Here is a 22,916-nt window from a genome sequence, read left to right as displayed (position 1 = left end):
TGGTTCGATGATATTTGACAGAGTTATCTCTCTTAATGAACTTTGAATAAAAAATCAAATGAACACAATAAAATCAAATCTTACATATGGGTACAGCAAAAGATTACACAGTTTAAGTTTGAATTGTCAAAGTGTTTGTTTTTAGTCAAATATCCCTTTTGCTTTGAAAAATAGAAATTGTCAGTTTCCATACCTTATCTCCCAAACAATTGTATTATTTGAGAATTATTTGTTGTCTGTAAAAATCCTCAAATAATTTTTCTTCCTTTTAAATAGATATATGACTAACAAATCCAAATGGAATCCCTCGTGAAATACACAACTTTAAAAAATGGAGGCTGCTTTCATTACAAGCTTGATCTAATATATAACATTCTGCCTTAATTACCTGAAATACGTAATGCTTGGTGTGACTTTTTCTACTACTGGAATTGTTTGTTTTTTACAAGAAATCATTCATATTTTTCAAACAAAAAATAATAAAAAAATTTTATCATCATTTAACGTTGATTTCTTCACTTATCATTTAGCTCTAGACATCATGTTTTTATGAAAATAAATTTTTACCTAAAATTTAGGGCCACCGGTGGGGAAAAGAGATTTTGATGTTCAAGTAAATTTTGAGGAAATTTCATTCAAAATGGTATTTGAAAATAAAATAAAAATAAAGTTTGTTTGTTATGTTATGATGTTATTTTATTTCATTTCGTAAACTTAAAAAACGCTAAGCTCACTCGATGAAATAAAATGATATATTACATAAAAAAACAAACAAATGTCCTTTTTATATACACAATTATAAAAAATTCTAGAAACATCATTTTTTTAAAATATTAAGCTTCAGTACCTAAAATAAATTTACAATATAGAATTTCATTAAAGTTTCTATTACATCTTTAAGGTATTGTAATAAGCTTTGAATTCTGTCATATTCAAAATAATTGTTATATAAAGTGTTACTTCATGGCGGTTACAACAAGAGCTGTCCGTAAGACAGCGCGCTCGACTTTTTTATTGCTTGCCAATAAAAAAAGTTTTTGCAGTAAAAGGCAATACAAGAATCTCTGTATTTTTAAAGTGAACAATGGCCATGAGCATTAAGATATTTAGTGAAGAATTATTTTACTGAATTGTGTGATACCCTTGAACACTGCAGCAAAGTTTGAAATGTTTAAGTCAAAAGAGGGCTGGTAAGAAAGAAAAAAAAACTAGTTGTTTGATACCCTTGAATATTACAGCAATGTTTATATGACATAATTTATGGTAAAGTGAACAAGTGGATAGGAATGAATTTTTTTAGATTTTTTAAGTTTTTTAGTGCTTGCCTATAATACAAAACATTGACAGTTAAGGGCCATAATTCAAATAAAATCTTTGACAGAATTACCTTCTCCTGGACATGTTTGGGAATCATGATTGTAAACAAGTATTCCAACTTTCAAATTAATATCTCAAACAGTTCAGTCAAAAAGTGGACTGGTACTAAAAACTTAACCAAGATTCTAAGTCGATAAAAGGCCTTAATTTTTAAAACAAATCCTTGACAGAGTTACCTTCTCTTGCGTACAGATGGGGTAATGATGTGAAATAGCATTAAAAGTTTCAAAGCAATATCTCAAAGGGTTAAGGCAATAAGTGGATTTTACCCATATTCAATGTATTTTCTAAGTCAAAAAGGGGCATAATTCTGTCAAAAACCTTGACAGAGTTATGTCCTCTTGTCTGTTGATGAAGGTCGTGATGGTAAACAAGTATGGTCAGTTTCAAAGCAATACCTCCAATGGTTTTGAAATAAAGTGAGGTGGTACAAAAAACTTAACCAAGCTCAATACACTTTCTAAGTCAAAAAAGGGCCATAATTCTGTCAAAAACCTTGACAGAGTTATGTACTCTTGTCTGTAGATGGAGGTTATGATGGTGAACAAGTATGGTAAGTTTCAAAGCCATACTTGTAATACTTCTGAAATAAAGTGGGGTGGTACGAAAAACTTAACCAAGGTGTGACGCCGACGCCGACGCCGACGCCGGGGCGAGTAGGATAGCTCCCCTTTTCATAGAAAAGTCGAGCTAAAAAGTACATTTGTCGTTGTCAATCTTCATTGTCAACAAAAGTGACTTTGTCGCTAACATTCTATGAATAATTATTGTCCGGAACCATTGAATATACAAATTTTTGGTAAAGTTAAATACAACACTATGTATAACATGCGACTTGGTATTAGAATCTTGAAATCATATATTCCATTGTTTCGACAATTTGGTATTATCCGAACTTCTAGTTAAATTTCATATATAAATATCTTAAATTTAAAAATGTCAAAATTCCATATATACTACTTAACTATTTGCTAAGTACCATAAGTTTGTGCGGGATAATTTTATAAACGCCGCGCGAAAGGTTTTAAATGTTCATTTACTGTTTTATTTCAATTCAACAGAAGGACGAATTTAAACCCTGTAAATGAGTTTTACACTGATTTTGTGCTAAAGAAGAGATTAACCAAAACACGGCTGAAATCTCCTAGATGATATCGAGCTGAAAAGCTAACCTGCAGCTCATTCCACATGTGTTCTATTGGACTTAAGTCAGGTGATTGAGCTAGCCAGTCCTTGCGCTAAATATACTTATTTTCTAAGTAGTCCTGCACCACCCTGACCCTATCTGGCGAGCATTATAGTCCATTATAATGAAATGATCGCCAACTGCATACAACCTAACTTGGTTGTCTAAGATATCGTTTATGTATCGCTGACATGTCAATGTGCCTCTATTTAGCACAACCAAGTATGTTCGTCCATTCCAGCTGATGCCTCCTCACATCATAACCGACCTATTTCTGTAGCGGTCATGTTCAGCTATATTTGCCACCGTGAAACCGTTCACCTCGTCTTCGTCAGATTCTAGCACGCCTTTCTGTGAAGTCTATGCAGAACCTGGACTCATCAGTGACTCCAGTGTTGCATGGTCTATCATGTATGCTCAATGGTCTATTCCCAACGGACCTGGCGATGTCGACACGTCAAGAATTTAACATTTGAAAGGTTTTCTCGACTGCAAATTACCTTTATGCAAATACCAAATATCAAAACATGCAAATACTGAGGTGCATACTTTCCACGCTACCTAGACTAGTTGTAACGGATAAGTAAACACGGATCCTCAAAACAATGTTGACTCAGAATTTTAAAAAAAGTTTTATACTTGAGATAATATAAAAATTAACTTATGGTGCTTAGAAACAGTTGAGTAGTATATAAATTTCTTATTGGTACTTGTAATCAATATAGGTTTAATAAAACAGTTCATAACAGGATATTGTACATTTAGCAGGAATCAACATTTTTTATGTATAATTTAATTTCCTGTTTTAAAATATGATATTGTAAAAAAATCACTTTTTTTATAACTTACCAGTTCTTGATAACTTAAATCCAGAGAATGCCCGTGTTAACAGATCTGACTCTTCTATTATATAGTGTTTTGATGAAAATATGTCTATTTTCGCTAAAAAATGTGATAGTATAAAAAGGCATTTCTTAAACATGTTGTTCTAAAAGTTGCACAATTTGTCTATTAAAGTTCGTATAGGCTTTTAAGACATCTTTCCAGAATGCATGTCAGATATGTGTATTGTACATTTACATACAAATACCCTTTTTTATATTAAAATGTGTACATAAATGGATATAGTACATGTATTCCTTGACGGGAAGCTGACGTATATTAAGGCAGCTTTTTAGCTGTTGATATGACGGTTTCAGGAAAAATGTACCACACTGCCACAGGATTGACGAGAAGGACAGCAGAAGATAACGCGATAAAAACAACATTGCATTCAAACAAGTAAGTTATATACAAAAGAAATTAAAAAATATCTACAAATGAAAACAAGGAATGAAATGAAAATGAAATAAATTAGATATGTAGATTAAAGTCAGTCCTATACTCTAAGGAAAATCCTTCACTTTAAAGAAAGTCCTATAATTTGCACTTAAAGTAACGCGTTGCAGTGAAACACTTATAAATATTACCTATCGCAAAGTCCGTATTGTTCTAGCAACCTCCGTGCTGGTACTATGTTATACGTTGCCCAATCCGATTTGAAATATTAGGCACTACCTTACATTGTCCTTCAAATACATGTATAGAAAATCCACTATAATTTTATCATTGGGTGGTTATTATATTTCTTCTTTTGAATGCAACAAAACTGATTTGTTAAATGGACTTCACTGAGGTTTTAAAGTCTAAAACATAACATTTGAAAGTCTTACATACATGAGCTGGGACACTTTAAACAGAAATATATTTAAGAAAATATACTTCGAAATAAATTGAAAATCGTATTTTTATGCTTATCAAAGTCCGCTTTGAGTGAAAAGCGTTTAAATGTCTTTCATTTTGTGTCATTTTTTTACAATTTGAATAATTATTCCGCAGAAACAAAAAAACCTCAGTGGAGTCCCTTTAATGTACATCATACATAAAAATGTGTAAAATGAACATTATGAATTTGTCATTGACTGATTTACTTTTACAATTAATTGGTTGATACAGCAGTTCACAGTATATGCTTATAACAATGTAAGGAAGTGCCTAAGATGTTATAGTACATGCATGCCTTACATTACTTCTGTGTTATTCGGGACTAAGTACAATATTTAGATTGGTTAAATGCAATAAATGAAGGGATGTTTCTATTTGGTCATTAATATGTTTTTGGGTACCATTCTATGTTCAGAATCATGAACTATTATTATTAACAAGCACTATACTTAAAATTATAGTAAAATATTCACAATCATTGTCACCGATATATACTTTGTATTTAAAAACCCAAAATTTTCTATTATATGCGTTTATAAACAAACACCTTTCAGCTAACCTAAATCTGATAACATTTTGTTCTTTCATTGCTGCTGTTGACTATGATACTTATATAATATAATAAATATATAATATACCAATCTTATTAAAATCAGGATCTGATTAAAATCAAACCATTATTAACGCTACGCATATAACGGGTATCAATAGGAGGTCACCTTATCGTGACCTTTCAAACTGCCAATCGTCGGCAAGCTGGTGATGCTTATAATGTTAATCACTGGAAAACCAATACATAGTAGGTAATTTGCACGACAAGGCGTTCTCAATATAGACGGCAAACTGGCAAAATAATCTTGCCAAGAAAAAAATTGAGTCAATGATTTCCGGTTTATTTGTTTCAAATTACTCTAATATTTTGTTTTCTAACACAAATGAACAATTTGATTTACTTCCATTGACAGAGATATCGTGATACTTTGTCTTATGCCTATCTGAAAAGTACGGTTGATTGCATGGCTTAAAATAGCGTTCCCAGGAAAACAAATCAAAATAAAGGCAAAACAAATACGTTGGTAATCAGATCTACATGCAATAAATAGTTTAGGTTAAAAATATTTACTTACGTAATTATCTACAATTTTAGAATTATATACACATTTATAGAATGTATTACATAAAAAGTTTAATAAAAACAAAATGAATTAAAGCAGCTTTCGGCTCTTATTTATTTCAAGAAAAGCAATTTGGTGTAGTTTCAAATGTTATTCAACAAATTTTATCTTTGAAAAGTCAGAGATATTGATAACATTGTCTCTAAAAAAGTGCATCATCAAACTATTAGTCTTCCTTAAAATATCATCTTATATAACTTTGATTTGACATTTATTTGAAATGATTAATCTAAAAATAACATATTTAACCTTTAGATAATCTGAATGCCGCTTTAAAACTCCAGTTTAGTATGGATAATAGTATGTAATGGAATTTACAGAAATCTTATTTTCCCATGGTACTTTTAACATTATCATGCCTTCCTGCACCTCTAATCTTTAACAGCATGTCTTCCTTAAATAAAAATTACATTCTCTTCATGAAATAGGAAAGTCATGCAAGTCTTAATGTTTTCGTAGTTTCAAATCAAAAACAGTGTTAAATAATTATTGATAATAAACGTATGTTTAGGGACTACGTTTTGTTAATTATGTTCTGTTCTGATTGTTTTTATTATTGTTTTCTACTAATGTTACGTTATTATTTTACAAAATCATAATAAGATAATCAATAAATTAATTAAGCTTTTTAATTTATTTTCCGTTCATTTATTAGAATAATGTTTAAATTCTGGTCTAAAACACATTAAGGTAAGATTTTTTCTCTTTGGTAACTGAAAGGCACATTATTGATTCGTCACGTGTATAGAAAGAGCAGAGTTTAAAACATGCCAAATTTGTAAATGATTTAAAATCAACGCAAAATTTTGTGACATTTTGCTTTTAATTAACAGTTCGTATGATGATAATTAAAGTTAAGCAGGCTTGCAATCATGCAATAAGTTATCAAATACAGCGCAGAAATAAATTGAACTGACCTTTCGTTCAAATCATCTTAACTATTAACTAAATCTGTCTCCCGAGTCCCAACTCGACCAAGCTGCCGATCGCAAAAAACATACGAATTTAAATGTTCCATCAAAGTGCCTATAGATTCGAATTGTTATTATGTTTTTGTTTTCCTGTTTCAGTCACTATCATGATTAAATGTAAAAACACCATTAAAGCTCGTTATTGTGATACACATAATACCACAAATAATAATAAAACGTTAAATGATTGGAACTCGTTAATATATTTGTGGCTATCAATATATTTCATAACAAAAACATGCAACTTGCCTTTATGCAACGCCACACAAATGCTTTTAATTTTAAGATTGACGCGCCGCACACTTGGTCTTCGAAAGGCACAAGTATATTTATATATCCCTTATACCAAATAACATTTGAAAAGTACGACGTCAAGAAGAAACGTCTAATAGACATAGGTTTTTGGACATCAATTCGACGTTATTTTAACGTCATGTGTTTGCTTAGATGCTTCACGTATTAAGAAGTACCGTATACTGTAAAAAAGATTTAACAGTACATTCAAGTATTTTGAATTCTACATATATCTAAGACATACTCGGTATTTAAGACTACATTTTGATGATTCTTCGACTCTCTTCTCTAGCGTTTAATATAAAAGGTCTTGACTGTCTTGAAGTGTCGTCATACATATATCTGTGTGAAAATGTTTTATATAACTATCAAACGTCAGTATCATAGAATTTGTAAAACTTGATGGATTCATCCTCAGCATAATGAGCCTTTTGTAATGCAAAAAATAAATAAATAGATAAATTAAATAATAAAAATAAATAAAAAATACATACGCCTCCTATGTCAAAGTATCAACAATCAATCAAAGATATATACATATATACTCGTGTCACTTTTAGAAATAAAAAAAATCAGACAAATCTTCGTGTAGTGCTATTCAATCTGTAATAATTATAGATATTAAAAAATAACTTATGCCGATATGATATAGGATTATTGATTGTATATCAAAAACCTCTTTCGCCCCTTAAAGCCTCTATACGTTTTTATGATACGTAAATAACGTACACAGTACAAAAATTGCGACCCAAGACATTTTGACCGACGAAATTTATCAAAACATCATCACTGTATTTCACTAAATATACAAGTTCATTGTATATCAACAAAATCATCGGGAAATACCTCAGTATTCCCATAATAGAATGGTTTGATTTGAAAAGACCCTCCATTAAGAGTCTAACGGCATTTTCAGTACAAGCAGGTTGTCAATCGAATTTACATAATTCGGATACGCTGAATCAATTTTTGTTCTACCACGGCTGTACTCGAAGTCCATGTCCTTCTAAAGGTAAAATCAAAATGGCCGGCATTGACCTTTACCATCCAATTAATAATTTATTATTTCTGTGTTTTTAGCGTATTTTATGTTCATTAATCTACATGAAATTAAGTTTCAATAACTTTTAGGCATTACTGGCTGATAATCAAACATGATTTACATATTGACTACTATGGCGGCCAACTTTGATTTCAAAATAGACACATTTTTAACAAATATAATAAGTAAAATGTTTTAAAATCTTGTTAATTACATCATAACTTCAACAATTACAGGTCAACCTTTATGGACAAATAATCTATGTCAGGTTTCTGAAACCCCAAATGTGTAAAAATAAAGCCTGAACAATTTAATTTTCTTTCAGATATTTAAGGTTTAATTTTGATAAAATAACATTTGGAACACTAAATCATTTTATAATTTGATTGTCAAGAGTTAAGGTCAGGGTGTAAATATTTTATAAATTGCCTTCATCTTCAAATGCGAGCGCCTATGTCTATGCGGGCCGCGGGCACATGCAATTGCAAAAACATCTGCTTAACAACACGGTTAGAAATAAAAAAAGAATTCTAAAGAAACGCTCAAAACGGAAAAATTGAAAACGTTGCAGCTTTGGTTTAATTAAGCATGTTCATTGCCGGTACTGAAAATTGCAAGCTACTGTCTAAGCCCTCTAGCATCGGCCTAAGCAAAATTCATAATTTGAACGTGGATATTGTGAAATTTAGAAACATCGCTGATGTGTTTTTACGATATGTTTTTATTGTTGGTGTATTGATGTAGCTACTTTGATTATGAAAAATGTTTTCCTATTGCTCATTTCTAAAAAAACAAACAATTACGAGGGGTGTCCCAGAATTACGTGAACTTTTGCTATAACTTTTTTATTTTTTAATGCATTTTTTTAGCAAATTTGTACACAATACCTTTAACATATCCTTAATGAATATGTCTATTATTTTTAAATTTCTAACATTGCTTCTCTATAGTTTACGTCGCTATAGTAACGCAGTATGCGCAGGGCGGGGCAGTCCAATACTTTGTATTATTAAGTTGTCTTTACTTTCGTATATCTTGCGTATTTATACATAAACAATGGCGCGACGTCGTAAGCATATGCAGTGACGTCATATGAACGTTCGTTTGAAATTTTGACGTCATAGCTGTTTCCGTTATTGTTTACCAGCGGACAACTGACAACCGTTGCTCTTGGATATTTAACAAAAAATGACGTCCACGGATTACGCGGAACATCGGACTATCATCAAGTTTTGTGTTAATCTTGGGAAGACGCCAACACAGACGCAGGAAATGTTGGAGACTGCAAAAGTGAGACTTCCTGTTTGTCGATCACTCGTTTTCAAGTGGCAGAAGCGTTTTCGAGACGGCCGGGAGGACATTGAAGACGACAAGGGTCGTGAGAGAAAGTCAACGTTGACTGCGGCGTCAATTAAGGAAGTCAAGGACGTCATAGATCGGGACAGGCGTTACACTGTGCGGGACATCATCATTATTATTATTATTAATAATATTATTAATATTATTTGCGGATAAAGTATATGTACAATATCGCTTACTTAGTAGATAAATTGTCTATTTGTCAGGTGTTACGACGAGATCTTGTGCGTTCCTTGCGTCAGAAGCGGCCGAACCTTCCCTTGGACCAGGTGTTGCTGCACCAGAATAACGCGCCAAGCCATAACGCAGCATCCACCAGGCTGGAGATCAGTCTTCTGGATTTTCAGATTCTGGAGCACGCACCCTACTCGCCGGATATGGCGCAAATGGACTTCCGGGTATTTCCAACTGTGAAGTCGGCACTTAGGGGACGGAAGTTCGACTCCTTCATGGAACTCTCGTTCGCAACGCAGAAAGTGGTGGCTGATTTCGACCAGGAGTGGTACAGGGCGGTGTACGACCAGTGGATATATCGACACCATAGGTGTATTGAGTTAGGCGGCGACTATGTTGAAAAAAACTGGCATTCGACGCCACGCATTTATTAACAACTAGCGACGCCACCGGTCGTAACGTCGGAATGGACTGCCCCGCACCCGCTACCCCTTGTCTCATTACCCTGCCCACAGACACTGATCCAGTTGCCGGACAACTTTGAAATTTTTTGTACTAATGCAATAAAGTTGCTTTCTGTTCATGTTAATTTTGTTTGTTTTTATTTTCAGTAGTTTTTGAGTTACAGCAAAAGTCCACGTAATTCTGGGACACCCCTCGTACATTTAGGTAACATAAAATAAAATGTTTTGATGTGCATAAAAATGTTACCCTACCCCATCCACTATGAGCATTAATTTGATCATTTTCCTTTGTAAAAAACCTTATTCGAAGTATCTCTTAAATTTATCACACTGAGGGGCTGTTTTCAAAATTGCCTAACTTTCTTTGTAAAAGTATATTTGGTTGATCTTCCAAAATATAAAGTAGTTTTTATTTTATTAAAATTTGAAAATATCTGGTATCACATTTGCTGTCAATGAATTCGGCATTATTAAGCGAATAAATACCTACAATGATATGTAATTAAAGTCAAACACTTTTTTCTTTCCATAAGGGATCTGAGACATACAAAAATATTAATAAAAAGAAAAATAAATAAAGAAAAAAGTTGCACCTTCTGTGGTTTGAACCCATGCCCTCAGTTTCAATGCAGTTGACAGTGATTCTAGCCTATTTGAATACTCTTCGAAGTAGAGATCACGCATTGTTGTGGTCTACCTTAAGTCATTGGGTTACCTGTTAATCCAATGTTGAATGTGTGATAGTAAAGTTGCATATACAAGGGCATTTAGAATAACTCTATTTGAAATTTCGTCATTCATTGTAGGATTTTTTGTTCGTAGCATAGTTCATGCATGCACACAATATACTCGTGCGCGCATACACATAACCACATGAACAAAATATCAAAAATGCAATAAAAAGAGGACAAAAATGATTTAATGAAAAGGGTGTAGATATCATAAGGAAGCTAAAGTGTTAAGTACAAATAAAAATAGGAATTTTTACGTTTTTTGTTTTGACAACGACGCATATGTGCAATAATTTTGTTTGGAAGGAAAATCATACTACAAGAACAATTTAAAAGTAAGTTAAAAATGATAAAGTAGTTGTCGTGTTCGTATGGAGGCTGTAAAATTTTGTCTTCTACCAAAATTGTATAATCATGCTATGTCATTAATTTTAAGGCTTATTGATTAGTTTTATAACACAATTGAAATTTTTATACATACTTTAATTTTGACCTTTATTCGGTGATTAAAGCCTTATAATGATATTTAACGATGGACACAACGTTGCAAGCATACACTGAAAATAATTTACTATAAGCTGAAAAATACATATTGTACATTTACATATTTAAGAAAAAAAAATGAATATTGACAATGTTTTAATATAATTCGTCAAAAATTATGTACGTTAAACATATTTTTTGTTTCGTGATTAAAACAAGTAACATTTTTTTTCAAATTTAGAACAAATCTATAAAATTTAGTTACTTTTCAATTCAATTTGATATGCATGATATGAAAAGGCATATACGGGGGCATATTTAAACAAGAGCCCGGTTTGAGCCGGGTGATGCTCCCCGAATAGGTTTTGGACACAGGAAAGTACACCTCTTGTAGTTTCAGAGTTATGTCCCTGGAAAAAGTTCAAAGTGCAATAATTCCAAAATTAGGCAAGGCAGAGTTACTGTTCTTTGCACCGCACTTCTAATCAATGTGATCTATCAACCTACAAAGTTTCTTGATGATATCTCTTATGATTTCAGAGTTATGTCCCGGACAACTTCAAAAAGTTGAAAAATAAACAAAGGGCAATAACTCCAGAATTAGGCAAGGCATAGTTATGATCCTTTTGCACTGCACATCTACCCATTGAGATATATCTACCTACAAAGTTTCATGTTGATATCTCTTATAGTTTTACAGCTATGTCCTGGACAAGATTTTTCTAAAAGGGGAGATAATTCAAAAATGAGGCTTAACAGAGTTATGGTTCTTTTGCACTGCACCTCTACTCAATGAGATCTATCTACCTACAATGTTTCATCTTGATATCTCTTATAGTTTTAGAGTTATATTCCGGACAAAGTTCAAAGTGTTAAAATTAACAAAGGACAATAACTCCAAAATTAGGACAAAAAGAGTTATTCTTCTTATGCACTGCACATCTACCCATTGAGATCTATTCACCTACAAAGTTTCATGTTGATATCTCTTATAGTTTTAGAAGTTATGCCCCGGACAAGATTTTTCTAATAAGGGGAGATAATTCAAAACCGGGGCAAAATAGAGTTATGGTTCTTTGACACTGCACTTTCCCTCAATGCCCTCTACCACTGTATGAAGTTTCAACAAATTATCTCCAAGGGTTTTCATGTTATGCTCTGGACAAGACAACCGACAGACCGACGGACGGACGGACAGACGGAAGTTCTAACAGGAGAGTAATTATGTGGCTACTCCATTGTTCTCTCTATTGTTCTTTTTAGCCACATAAAAGAAAATAGCCACATAAAAGCATTACGGAATGAATGACATCAAAGAGAAAGAACAGTTACCTATTGTCCCTCTAGCCACATAATTACTGTCCTGTGAGTGCGGACAGACGGACAGATGGACAGACGGACAAGGCGCCGACTATATGCCCCCCCCCCCGAAATTTTTCGGGGAGCATAATAAGTTAGCGCGTTTTCATAAACAAATAAGTCATACTTGTGGACACATGAGAAGCAGATCCTTCAAAATATTCACCACGGACCTCTTAACACTGTTCCAGCCTCAGAATTCCTTTAAAAAAAATTTGAACTGTAATTTGGGTTGCGAAGTCACTACGGGTTTCGAACAGGTGGCCGCAAAGGGAAGATTAGATGTATGGATTTAACCAAAAAACACAAGTAAAGAGAGGTCAGGACCATAAGCGGAATGTAGCAAAACCCTGAATTATTTGCTCCACTAAATAATCTTTAACAAAGGCTGACCGGTACGCAGGTGTATTATCATGGGATAATTTGATACTGTGCACCCCGAACCTTTGGTTTCTTTTGTAATGTAGAGATTAACAACCGCAGTAAATACATTGTTACGATAAATTGTTCTAGTAACACTACCTCTCTCAGCCACAGCGACACGGGCCACTATTCCATCACTGTTTAGATACTGAACGTACAAAACTCTTAATAAAAGCTCCTGGTACATCGAGCAACAAATGGCGATCGCTGTTTTCACTTACCCACATTTTTTTACTGATTTTATTGTCGGTGTCAAAAAATAAAGCGACGTTTCATCCTCTGTGACCATTCTCTAAGGCGTCAAGGGTCTCGATCTTTGAACCAAGTGAATAAGGCCGAGGCTTTTCTAACCCGATCCCTTTTCTAGTCTGAAGAGAGCAAATGCGAGATTCAACGGGCGAACACTTTCCTTTTTTCAAGATGGAAAACACATATAACGCACTAAGGCCCGATATGTCACTTATCTCCTCCATGGTATGTTTTGCATCTTAATCAATTATGGCCGTGCTGATACTTCGTTGTGAGGTAGTAGAAATTGGCCGCCAGGGGTGGGGATTATCAATCATTGACACCCACCTGGAAATTAAACGACATGGAAGGGCATTTTCTCCATAAACTAAATCTAGATCCGTTTTTATATTTGACGCGCAATTACCAAAAAAAACATTTGAGTTTTGCAATAAGCTATTTACTCCTCTCTTAAATCACAATGCAACTCAGCCATGTTTACAACAAATATACAAAACCACATTACATTGTATTTAAACGACTTTAAAATTTAATCGTGTGAAAATATACTGTTGTTTGGAAAAATCAATAATATATCCAACGGTAGATTATACATGTACTTTCACGTGCAAATCATGGTAACATTGAGTTGTTGCCACTAATTAAAATGAGCCGTGTCATGACAAAACCAACATAATGGGTTTGCGACCAGCATGGATCCAGACCAGCCTGCGCATCCGCGCAGTCTGATCAGGATCCATACTGTTCGCTTGCGAACCCTATTTTAAGTAGAGAAACTGATAGCGAACAGCATGGATCCTGATCAGACTGCGCGGATGCGCAGGCTGGTCTGGATCCATGCTGGTCGCAAACTCATTATGTTGGTTTTGTCATGACACGGCTCAAATATGCTCCGCATACAAGGGTATTCAAAATAACTTAAAGTGTATAAAGCTATATAATTATCTGCTGCAAAAAACATTTTTTTGAATTTTAAAAAAGAAGTATTCCGAAATGTTTGTATGAAATAAATATGGTAGTTTACTGCCTTATAAAACGAATGGCGCATACACCAATAATTGCTAAAGGGATAAAACCTTATTTAAAAGAGCAAAATAATATTTTGTTCCTGAACATTTTATTGTTTTTACGTACATTGTCCATGTGTACTAAATAACAGAGACATTCTTTGTTACATTTTTGCGTGAACCAACCATATACCAATGCAATAAACATGGGTGCAAATACATTTTATGAAAGACATGTAGATAGGACAAGGTAGCTACATTGATAACAGATTAATTACATAGCATAATGGAAAGAGAAAGCTTAAAAATTCATATTTTTATGATATCATAGTTGCTAGTGTTATTTATCACTTTATACCTTGCGATGATTATTTACAGAACAATAACTGATTCAGGTATTTTTTATTTCACCTGTATTATTGATAAACTTAGTAACGACTCTGATGTTTCCAATTTTATGCTGTTGCTGATAACTTTGTCATCTGGCACGCATGACACGCATAAGTTAGTCATTGCAGAAAAACCATCTTTTCGTATACCTGATAGTCTGCATATAATCACATGTATCTACTTAACACTCTTTTCAAATTATCAAAAATAAATGAATATTTATAAAAAAAATAAATAAATAAACAAATAAGGAATAACAAATGTGATTAAAGTGAAACATCAGCTAAATTCAAGGGACATAATGGGTAAGGTAAGCAAACTAGTCAATTATTACTTAAAGAGTAATGTTTCCTAGGTATACAAATCGAAAGAGGAAGTACAAATCAAAATTAGGAAGTTTTACTTTTTGTTTTGACTTCGACGCTAGTAAAAATCATGCTATAAGAAAAGTTCAAAAGTAAGATATTTTCATGAATATAAATACTTACATGTGACACTTAATTATTATATGCATTTATTGTTTCATATTTTGCTTTAAATAATGATAATGGTTTTTATGACTGAAGATGAGAAAATGTACGTATTTGTTACTTTTTAAGATGTGATTGATTTTTAAATCTAAAGAGGAATTGAAAAAGGAAATTTAATGTTACTAATAATAACATAATGTTACTCGCTAGTGCATTAGTTTTATCTTTTAATTTTTATGCTAAGATGAAACGTAATCAAATGGTAAATCTCTTTTTACATCTACAATTTTAAATGGTGTTTATTTTATTTTTCTCCCGTGTGTACATCCCGTGTGTACGAAGGGGACTTCACAGCAGGGTTCTATACGTCGAGTCGATTACCGAAAACACATAATATTTTCCAAGGCCTAACTCTGTCATATTTTATATTTTATGCAGCGATAGATTATTTTCAAATATGGTATTGATATTTGCATTTGACTCTGCCCAATCTACTTGTTGATGACGTAAATTGCACCATTAAAGATTTTTAGCTGGGAACGATTAAAAAAATATGTTTAATAAACTAAATTAGTTAGTTTTCGTTAATAAGGATTTACAACATTGAATATGTCGAATTGGAAAGAACACATATAAAAAAAAACAAAAAAAACAACAACACCGAAATGTTACATTATTTTCTGATAAGACACGACCGTTTTTTGACCTTGACCGTTAAGATCAAATTAATGAAATTTGCTTAAATTGTCTAAACTTACAAATTTTATTCATACTTGGACTAAAGAACACATATGACAAAACCAACATGTTAAAAATTCTGACCTTGTCCTATATTTGACCGTTACCGTCAAGGTCAAATTATTGAAATTTGCTTAAATTATCATTTATTGACTGTTTGATCCATACTTATACAAAAGAACGCATGGTAAAGCCGACACATTTAATTGTGCTTACATTGTATTACTTTGTTATTTTTAAAAGATTTGATTCATACTGTGACAAGAGAGCACTTATTGCAAAACAGATATGATATGAAACCATATGTGACCTTGACATTTGAATGACATTCACCGTCAATGTCAAATATGAAATTGAAATTGATTTTGTAACAAATAATACTGTTTTGTTGGAGTGCTCTTTACTACAATATTCTTCCTGCTATATTCTTCCTCTAAAGTGTCGAGCGTAGTCCTCGCTAGGTATTGGCTCTTGTCATTTTTTTAATAGTAACAAGGCGTTAACCGTAGAATGCCTTTTATAAGCACGCTTTATAGTTATAAATCAAGTTCAGTTTTAAATATAAAGGTACCCCATGAAGAAGTCTTCTATTTCAATACGAAAATCATTACTTTTATTAATTTATGAAAACATTGTATAAAATTCTGAACATGCGATTTTATTCTTAACCACTGTGATGTTGTTACATAAGTCTTTCTTGTTAATCCTTAATAATCAAAATACAATCCTAGTGTTTTTTTTTTATAAAAGAATATAGATGCATGTATTTTCCATTTTAATATTTCAACGGATTAAAACAACAGCAACAAATCTAGTTATATCTGTTATTCACACAACAATATCTAATGGAGTGTTATTTCTCTAATTTCTCCAATTGTGTATTTTTATTATCGTTGCAGAATGTTTCAATCGCCTGAATATAGTAGCACATTGTCGCTGAAGTTATCTGAGGTATTAGAGGATGTTGGTGTCAATGAAGAAGTGGTGATGAAAAGGAGAAGAGTTTTCATGCTGAAAGAGAATATTCAAACTGTGACATGGAGATCATTATGTGATAACAGCACTACATATTATTTTGGGAGTCAATCTGAGGGCACAACTACTGAAGGTCTTCATTCAGATACTGACTTACTGCATGTGAACTATAATAGTAATGTAATACAGGACTGGTCAGAGTGGAAACAGAATAAAAGAAATCTTCTCATGATACAGGATGAGAATGTAACACCTGGATATTGTTTCCTACAACTAGTACGATCTGATGAGTCTCTTTTTGAGACAATTATTCCTAATGAATATTTTATCGGAGATAGTAAAGGGAGGGTATTACTGAAAAATACAATATTGAATGGTTTACATGAAGACGCTGAGAGACACGGCCCTTCTAATGTTTTGCCCGAAAAAGAAGGATACAGTTCCATTGACATAGTTTTTGGGGAACCTTGTTATTCAGTGCCACAATCAGCTTTACATTCACTAGACAGACAAAGCATAGGGAGATGGCCAACATCTGAAATGATCAGATATGCTTTTAGTAATGGTTGTTTTGTTGTTGGTGCGAGCAGTAAGATTAGTACTTACCCGGAACTAGAATGGAGAATATCGACATCATTAGGAGAAAGATGCTATATGTTTAATCTAAACATAGCAAAATTACATTGCTATGTTTTGCTGAAAATTATTTTGAAATCTTTTCTGACACCTGAAAGAGAAAGTGCTTTGTCTAGTTTGATGTGTAAAACTATAGTATTACATTGTATACAAAACACGGACCGATTCATTTGGAAAAAGAACAATATTTTCACATGTTTAACGTATTGCTTGCTTGAACTACAAAGCTATATTCAAAATGAAAATTGCCCGCATTTTATAATTCCGGAAAACAACCTTATGGCCGGACAATTTTCTGCAGAAGAGAAGCTTGACATTTTATGGAAGATAAGTGACATTATACAGAGTGATGGTAGATGTTTGCTTCGAATAAGAATTGATGATATTGGTAATCGACTAAAGGTCAAATTTCAGACAGATCGTGTGATACCTGATGGTATGCTTACTCCTCGTCTCATTAATGAAAATATTACGAGTTTGTTATTTATGAACTTAGCACAAACTATTAGCAGTTGTCAATTAAGGATTTTATATTTCTTGCAAGAAAAACAACTCAATCTCAAACAATGTATCCTAAAGCTAGCAAACTATAGTGTACATGGATCTAGACTAGAACAGCTTGCAAGCCAATGTCTGGTACCGTTTCTTTATTCAACCCTTGGATCTATAATGGTGTCATCAAATATTCGACAGAATACTGCAATTCAATATCAAGCTCTTAAGTTGTTCTCACTAGGTTTAAACTCGGATGAGACATCTGGCAGACTTAAACTAGCGTCAATGTTGTATTGTGTAGGTGATATGGATTGGATAGAGTGGAGTTCATTCTGAGACAAACTGAATATCGATACAACTGTGATATTGTTGAACCTGTATGTTCTTGCTGGGATCATCTATGGCCTGATAGGTCGGCAGAATTTAAGAGAAAGTGTTGCGATTGCATCAATCGTATCACATCTTTTTGTGTCAAATTCCAGGAATTGAAGGTCAACTGTGTTCCTCGAGAGTTACAATATGAAATGATGAGATCTACTCAAGATGACGTGCAACATAGAAGTGAAATAGACAAAATGTGGATGGATTTTGCAGTGGTTGATTCTCTCGCTTTTCTTTACTTTTTACAGTATAAGACATACGGACATCTACAAAGACACCAGGATCAACATCGAGCACTATATAAACTTATAAATACAACCGTGTTTGGTAGAAACCTTGGTCACAAGGAGACAACCCTAAACCTTATTGGTAAATGTATGGAACAGGAGAACAAACCACAGTAGAAGCGTTACAGTGCTATATGCTTTCTCTTCAACAAAGAGAAAGAAACAACGCCGCAAAATTCCATATTTGTAATTTACTGAGAAAGCACCTTTCTCACATTTGAAGTTTCTGATGTTTATTATTTTGAGTGAAAAAAATGTTAAATGTATTTCAAAACAAAGACTTCATCGATATTTAGAATAAAATGCATATTTTAAATTGTATTGCTGTTCATTCACAAGGTATTAATTACAATAATTTTGTAACTTGCATTTGTCATAGGACATGTATTTATGTGTACACAATAAGCATGTACCCTAGAATAAATGTAGTTTCATTTACTGAACAGTTATATGATATAACAAATCTATGATAGTAATAAACATTTTCTGTTATTTCGTTAAATAAAAAACTTTGATATTAATAGTTATCTTTCAAATTAAATTTGTTCACTTACACGAACATTTAAGTGCCCATAGGAATCCGCTTACTTACTGTTTACGTCATACGTCGGTACATTGTTTACATTATAGGTCAACGCACTGTTTATTTTATATATCGACACGTTGTTGACATTATACGTCGATACATTGTTTACATTTTACGTCGAAAAAAAGCGTTAATTCGAATAAATACATGTACTGTAAATGTTGACATAGTTAATGTGTTAATGTGTAGAAACGTACCAGAGGCCAGGTGACGATCAAAGTGCAATTCATGACAAACAATTCCAGGACGAAATGGGAGCAAAAACACCTATGCAACATTTGCTTATTAAAGTTTAGTCGAACATCAGTCTTGTGAAAGTTACTTACAATTGTTTTAAGTGAATAACAGTTATTACATATTTCATCAAATAATTATTTAATACCGAACTATACCTGACTTTGAATTTGTTTTTTCACGCTTGAATGATTTAATAATATAAACAGCCTTTGTGTCAACATTCTGAAATTTTGATGTATTATCATATACTCTGTTGTTAATCCAGTATGACTGGAAAAACGGACAATATGTTGTAAGGAGCAAACACTAGGCCAAAACAATATTTTTGTAACAAATATATAATTCCGGGCCTTCAATAATTCACATATATGTTCCTATCATTTAGCCAGTAGCACATATAATTACTCTTGTCCTGGTGGCGTGGTTGGTAGCTTGCATTTATCATGTTCATTCCGTCTATGTACAAATTCTATTTAAATTTGCATTATTTGTCATTCTTTATAGTTTACAAATACGAGTGCAAGCGTTGCTTAAATAAATATCATGTTTAGGCACCTAGATAACATAATCAGTTATAAAGGATACCATTACCAAGTAGATTTCTTTGGGACTCGAAAAATTGTAATGATTTAGACACATAAAATGTTATGAAAGTTTGCGGTACATGCTCCCGAAAAACGCCCCTGTCATATGAGCATCTTTTGTCCATTGCGGATATATTATTTTAAGTTGACATGAATACCTTACCACGCATTATTAAACATATTTCCATTCCTATGTTTTTATTGAAGCTGCAAAGGGAATACGTTTTAAGGCAAATGATTGAAAATGTACCATCATCGGTTGAATTTATATTTTTCTAACCTGTTTACACTAGTATATACAAACACATTAAGAAGAACAATTAAATTGCTATAGCTCAGAAGCATAAACTACAATAGTGTTTAAAATGCTATATTTGTTAGGGGACACCGAATTATATTAAAAAATATTGTTTTATAGACAGTTTTTTTTCTCAATATCACAAAGTAAATACTATAAGATAGGACAGTGTATTTTTTGCAATTATGAATACTTTGGTAAGAGGACAGATGACTGTTGAAAAACAAACTGTTTTTATATTCATAAGGTCTTAATTTCATTCTAGCAAAACACATTTTTCTGTATAGTCTGAACCGGATCATATAGTTATAAGTAAAATAAAACAAGGACTTATTATGTTCACTTGACGAAGTAAGGCATTGATTTTTACAATTTGTAGGATAACAAGGACACATTATGCTTAACACTTTTGCCAAGTGACTTAAAAATTATGATTTGACCGAGTTAGGGGGCAAATTTTTCTTACATCTGATATTTGACCTCTAAGTGTGAGTTTAACGTAATATAGTCTTGCGCAATATTCGCCGCCTTATCATGCTACACATTTGTGTCACGATATTTTAAAGTTCCTTGATGCATTACCAAAATATGGGCGTGGCAATAGTTTCCAATTTTTGACCTTTGACCTCTAAATGTTACCTTGAAACTGGAGCTATGTCTCTCTCGAGGTATTGCGCACGACAAACCATCTTATCATGATTCACATTTGTGCCGAGTTATTTTCAGATTCCTTGATGCATGACAGATTTATGTGCTAGGAAATATTAATAAATTGCTGACATTTGACCGCTTAGTGTGACAATGACCTTATAACCCTTCACTTATGTTGTTTTACATACTTAAGAAATTAAATGTGAAAACGTATTGAAAGATATTTTCAGAATTCCAGTATTGTTGCAAATAAAGTTTAAAAAGTATTATTATTATGTTTAGTTCTGCAAACATTGATTTAACCTGTCACTGCTTAAAGCACATGATATTGTTTGTCTAATACTTCATACAAATGTAGAACCGCCTCCGTGGTCGAGGGGTTAGAGTCGATGACTTATCCAGTTACCTCTCTGGTGTGGGTTCGATCCCCGGGAGATGCTTTTGTAGTTTAGCGCGGAGGAAGGAAGGTAGTCTAGTACTGGTGTAACTCTCCAGGAACAATGGTTAGGAAACTACCCGCCTATGTAACTAAAATACTGTTGGGAAAAGGTGTAAAATGAAACAAACAAACAAATGTATGTCCAAAACTTATAAGACATTTGGAAGGGAGGAGGAAATAATCCGACATTGAATGCTGCCAAATTTTTATGTAGCCATTGCTCAATTTCCAAACATTGTATAACTGTGTGCAAAGACAAAAATGTTATCTGAATACACATTATTTAATTCTGCTGGTACCTTTATCATATTGAATTATTTACGAAAGTAAGAGAGAGAAAAAAGTAGTTTACAATGAACATAAAGTTGACACAAATTAAGAAGAAAGACAAAGGGATGTAATTTATGGTATATATAGAAGCATTTGAAGTCAGTAGAGTCATGTCTCTTTCCTAACTTAAAAATACTTCAAAAGTGACGATCTGATACTCGTAAAAAGATTTGTAAAAACAGTAAGAATTTGTTTACACTACTCTCGCAGGTTAATTTCTTTCGCAAAAAAAACGGAAAATATATTTCATTTAAATTAAATCAATAAAATAAATATATTGAAATTATCTGTATTCGCTCTAAACTGTTATTCTGCCTGGAAATCATCAAGTATGACATAAAACAAAATGGTGTTAAATTGTTGAAAGGAAAGAACATAGACGGGGTGTCGAGTTGTTTGGAGGGGTCGTTCCAAATAAATAAATCAATTAACAACATAGTTAGAAATCTCTGTACGATTGTTGAAAAAAAATCCTTAATAATCAATGAACCAATCAGAAAATATGTAACAATTAGGGTTTTTGTATCCAATATACTCACATCTACTTGAAAATCTATGGTTCGCGACGACATAAGCTTTATGTTTCAATTATATTGCAATAGACCATGTTTTATTCATTATTTATTGTTATGTGTAAATGAATAGGAGTCCTAAAAAAACAAAAAACAAAAAACAACAAAAACAACAAAAACAAAACACCCCCCCCCTCACAAAAAAAAAGAATAAAAAAGAAAAAAAGATACAAATAAATACCAAAAAATCAAAGAGTGGTTCATTTCCAGTAAGACACGTTATGCTAGTAAATTAAGAACAGTTCTGATATTCCGAATTATTTAAGAAAATATCATATGAGAAACATGAAGTATAACTTAAGTTGTCTAATCATGCTTACCTTAATACCTTATAAACGACATTAAATGCATAATCAGTATAGTGTTCAGCATCATCGATCTATGAAATTGCTCAAATTTACAACAAAATGTTCTTTCAATTCGTATAGACTGTCACTTCATTTAATAATCAATAGTTTGGAGCGAGATGAACATGTGTTAACTGATTTTAGTAGCCCCGCGTCATTTAGATCATGTGGCATTGGTAAAATTCTAAGCCGGAACAAGGTAAGCGTTTCTTCATAAATCTACCAACTATGGTAAACTTTTATGGCACGGTCGTTTTGTTTATAATTCCTTGGAGAAAATAAAGACCTAAACAATTTGAACTAACATATATATACACAAAACATGGTTGTTGACTGTCATTATTTAAAACATGTAGCAAGTAATGCACATAGACACATGAAGTGTAAAGTTTCACTACTTTACATTGTTTAGGAGTTATTTCAGAATATTTCACATGGAATT

The 22,916-nt window shown here is 32.6% G+C and overlaps 1 protein-coding gene across 1 annotated transcript in view; it reads left to right on the top strand.

The window, feature by feature from the left end:
• LOC132727348 (uncharacterized) overlaps window positions 1-18,198 on the top strand; it is an 85,206-nt gene extending 67,008 nt beyond the window's left edge. The window contains exon 2 of the mRNA XM_060712784.1: window positions 16,556-18,198. Coding sequence (XP_060568767.1) covers window positions 16,557-18,098 — 1,542 coding nt within the window. The 5' untranslated portion in view covers window position 16,556 and the 3' untranslated portion in view covers window positions 18,099-18,198. The remainder of the gene's footprint in view (window positions 1-16,555) is intronic.
• The last annotated feature ends 4,718 nt before the right edge of the window (window positions 18,199-22,916 follow it).

The sequence above is a fragment of the Ruditapes philippinarum genome, unplaced genomic scaffold, assembly GCF_026571515.1.
Source record: "Ruditapes philippinarum isolate M1 unplaced genomic scaffold, ASM2657151v2 ctg688_1_1_1_1, whole genome shotgun sequence".
Lineage (NCBI taxonomy): Eukaryota > Metazoa > Mollusca > Bivalvia > Venerida > Veneridae > Ruditapes > Ruditapes philippinarum.
Note: the sequence above shows the minus strand (reverse complement) of the source record. Positions and strands in the feature narration are given on the sequence as shown.